Source organism: Triticum dicoccoides, chromosome 1B (genome assembly GCF_002162155.2).
Source record: "Triticum dicoccoides isolate Atlit2015 ecotype Zavitan chromosome 1B, WEW_v2.0, whole genome shotgun sequence".
Taxonomy (NCBI): domain Eukaryota; kingdom Viridiplantae; phylum Streptophyta; class Magnoliopsida; order Poales; family Poaceae; genus Triticum; species Triticum dicoccoides.
Window position 1 is genome coordinate 156,046,055 of NC_041381.1, and position 3,084 is coordinate 156,049,138.

A 3,084-nucleotide genomic window follows, 5' to 3' on the forward strand; every position below is an offset into this window, starting at 1 on the left:
AAGAATTTACCAAAAAAAAAATCAACATCAATGCTGACTTGGAGCAAACATAGCTCCTTTGGATCCCATCTCCACTCCGGAATGCTATTTTTCCAAAAACTCCAACTTTAGGCGGGTGCCAATTCATTTTTTCTTTTAGACTAGAGTCCTGAATATGGTTTTCCATATTCGCTGTTATCTAGCATGTTCTGACAACTCGCAGAACCAATTGAGTACATTGACGAATTGAAATCAACTGTTGAAAGTTTCAAGGGTAGCTACAATCGAATCAGGTATTTTCATAGACACAGCTCAAGCAGCCAACCTTTGCACATGACTTAGCATGCTGCCATAAAATCCAAAAATCTCTGTTGATAGGTTATTTCAAACTAGACCTGGTTCGATCCTGGTATCCAGTCATAGAGAAGGAACGCAAAGCAATGTTCCATCTTGGACATCCGACATTTATATTCAGCATGTCAGCTGAGGTTTCTGCTCCCTGAGATAAAACAGCAGTCGCCTCCTTTCTTTCACGCATGACAGCCTCCTTGACATGAATACCAATCCAGAAAGCAAATTTCAGTAAGACTGCAATACTGAATTTGATCTGCGTCTGGTTTTGTGTTAAACCAGATCAAGATTTGGAACATATCCCTCCAGTCTCATCTCATCAACAAGCATGTCAAGGAGTTGATACATATCCTCCGCACCGTGCTGTGGTTCATCCCCTGCATAGAATTCAAGAACTCTGCCGCTAACTTCAATCCAGCTGCAACCTGGAATTTTGCTGACACCTCTCTCCCTCATCAGCCCTCTCATCCGTGCAGAGTCATCCAATCTATCCGAGCTTGCATATATCTTGGATGAAACCACATAGTTCCACGAGTTTGAGGGCTCCAGCAGCATGATCCTGTTGATGACCTTGACACTGACCTCAACATTTTTGCATTTCCGACAAGCGGCAAGCAAAGCCCCCAACATCACCACATCTGCCTTACCAGGGATCTTCTCAATGAAATCCCATGCTTCTTCTAAATGTCCGGCACGTGCCAATAAATCAACCATGCATGAGTAGTGCTCGATCTTGGGAATGATTTGGAACTCAGATGTCAAGGAATCGAACCAACGCCGACCGTCTTTCAGCAACCCTGCATGCACACAGGCAGAAAGTACTCCTATGAAAGTGATATCGTCTGTCCGGAGCCCTTCCTGCTTCCTCATCAATTCAAACTGCCGAATAGCTTCATGGCCTCGCCCATTAAAGGCAAGACCACAAATCAAGGCGTTCCATGAAGCTTCATTCTTGCATGGCAATTTTTCAAACACTTGTATGGCTCTAGTAAGGTCTCCACACTTTGAGTACATATCCACTAAAGCAGTCCCAACGTAGACATTGTTGTAGAAGCCTCTTTGTGAGGCATAGCGGTCAAGTTCAGTGCCTAGCTCCAGAGCACCAACTGCAGCACAGGCCGAGAGCACCCCTACCAAGGTTATCTTATCTGGACATGCCCCTGCTTGCCGCATGCTGTGAAATAAGGAAATGGCTTCCTTTGACATGCCGTTCTGAGCGTACCTGCGTCATCATAAACACCATAGACAAATGATCAGGCGGGCCAGATAAGATCACATTCATCAGAGAATATTATTTCAAAATGAGGACCGAAGTGGATCTATCGATACTTGCCCAGTGATCAAGGCATTCCAAGCGACATTATCCTTGTCAGCGATGGCGTCGAACACTCTCCTCGCCTCCGCCATCTCCCCACACTTCTCGTACATCCCAACGAGAGCCGAGCCGACGAGCGATCCCACCTCCATCCCCGCGGATCTCACCCACTCCTCCAACCACCTACCAAGCACCAGGTCTCCGGCGTCCCTGCACGCCGCGAGCACGACCGCCACGGTCACCGCGTTGGGCGGCACCGCGCCCTCGGCGACCATCGCGCGGAACATGCGCGCCGCATCGTCCTTCATCCCCGCCGCCTGATACGCCTTTATCATGGAGTTCCAGGACACGACGTCCCGCCGGAGGATTCCGTCGAACACCCTGCGGGCGGCGCGGGGGCGGCCGAGGTTGGAGTACATGGTGATGAGGGAGTGGACGGTGTGGTCGTGGTCCTGCAGCCCGAGCTTCTGCAGGAGCGCGTGCGCCGAGACGGCGAAGGCCGGCGCGGGGCACCGGGCGGCGGCGAGGAGGATGAAAGGGAGCGTGTAGGCGTCAGGGCGGAGCGCGGAGCGGAGCATGCGGAGGGAGAGCTGGAGGGAGACGCGCGGGCGGGAGGCGGCGAAGAAGCGGAGGGCGACGTTGAAGGAGAATGCGGTGGGGGCCGGGTGCGAGGCGAGCAGGAGGAGCGCGTAGTCGGCGGCGGCGGCGGTGGTGGTGGCGGAGGAGGAGGAGATGGATAGGAGCTTGGAGAGGAAGTGGTTGTACGGGAAGGGGTGGTGGTGGAGGAGGAGGTGGGCATGCAGCTGCTTCATGGTGGAGAGGGAGTGGCATCGCGAGTGGAGCTTGGAGACGGCGGAGGAGACGGGTGGCGCGCTGGGCATCGCCGCCGGTGGTAGTGCTCCTTCGGTCCTTCTTCCTTTTCTTTTTAGCTGTCCTTCTTCCTTCCTGGCGCTGCTGTTCCGGGCCAGACACGGACTGCCCACTTCAGGTCGGCCTTTGATTTTGCAACATGCTGTGAGGTATTTGCAACACTGTCTGCAAAACGAATAATAAGCGATATACTGTACACACCAGGAAAAAAGTTCCGCTCAGATCAACAAAACTGGTTCCACGTGTAATGCATTGGTTCTGAATACAAAAGATTCATCATTTATGTTCCTATATTCCCTGTGCAATATAATCTGATCATGCTGTTTGCTGTGTCTGGTTGGCTCTATAAACTTGTACTACTAATTTTCCTCAACAAAAAAAAAACTTATACTACTAATTGAACTGCAAAATGTCTTTTATTTTGGTACAGAGGGAGTATGATTTATGTTTAAAATTTAAATAAACCTCAAGAACTATATTTGTACTTAAGTAAACCTGATCATGCCTTAGCTCTATAAACGTGTATGGTTGTTTAAGTTTTGTGCGAGCACATATAGAAATTGGACCAA

The 3,084-nt window shown here is 50.2% G+C and overlaps 1 protein-coding gene across 1 annotated transcript; it reads right to left on the reverse strand.

The window, feature by feature from the left end:
* Nucleotides 1–6: 6 nt before the first annotated feature.
* Nucleotides 7–2,552, reverse strand: LOC119324932 (pentatricopeptide repeat-containing protein At2g34400-like). The gene is made up of 2 exons (XM_037598700.1): nucleotides 1,664–2,552; nucleotides 7–1,552 (listed from the first exon to the last, which is right to left on the reverse strand). Exons 1-2 carry the CDS (start codon nucleotides 2,524–2,526, stop codon nucleotides 604–606), a joined length of 1,812 nt encoding a protein of 603 aa, XP_037454597.1. The 5' UTR covers nucleotides 2,527–2,552; the 3' UTR covers nucleotides 7–603.
* Nucleotides 2,553–3,084: the final 532 nt, after the last annotated feature.

What these genes read in the sequence shown, in the direction of transcription:
- LOC119324932 (XM_037598700.1), bottom strand. Translation starts at nt 2,526, where the DNA reads ATGCCCAGCGCGCCACCCGTCTCCTCCGCCGTCTCCAAGCTCCACTCG. An exon ending in TGGAATGCCTTGATCACTGG is followed by an intron (nt 1,553 to 1,663) that starts GCAAGTATCGAT and finishes ATGATGACGCAG; the next exon opens with GTACGCTCAGAACGGCATGT.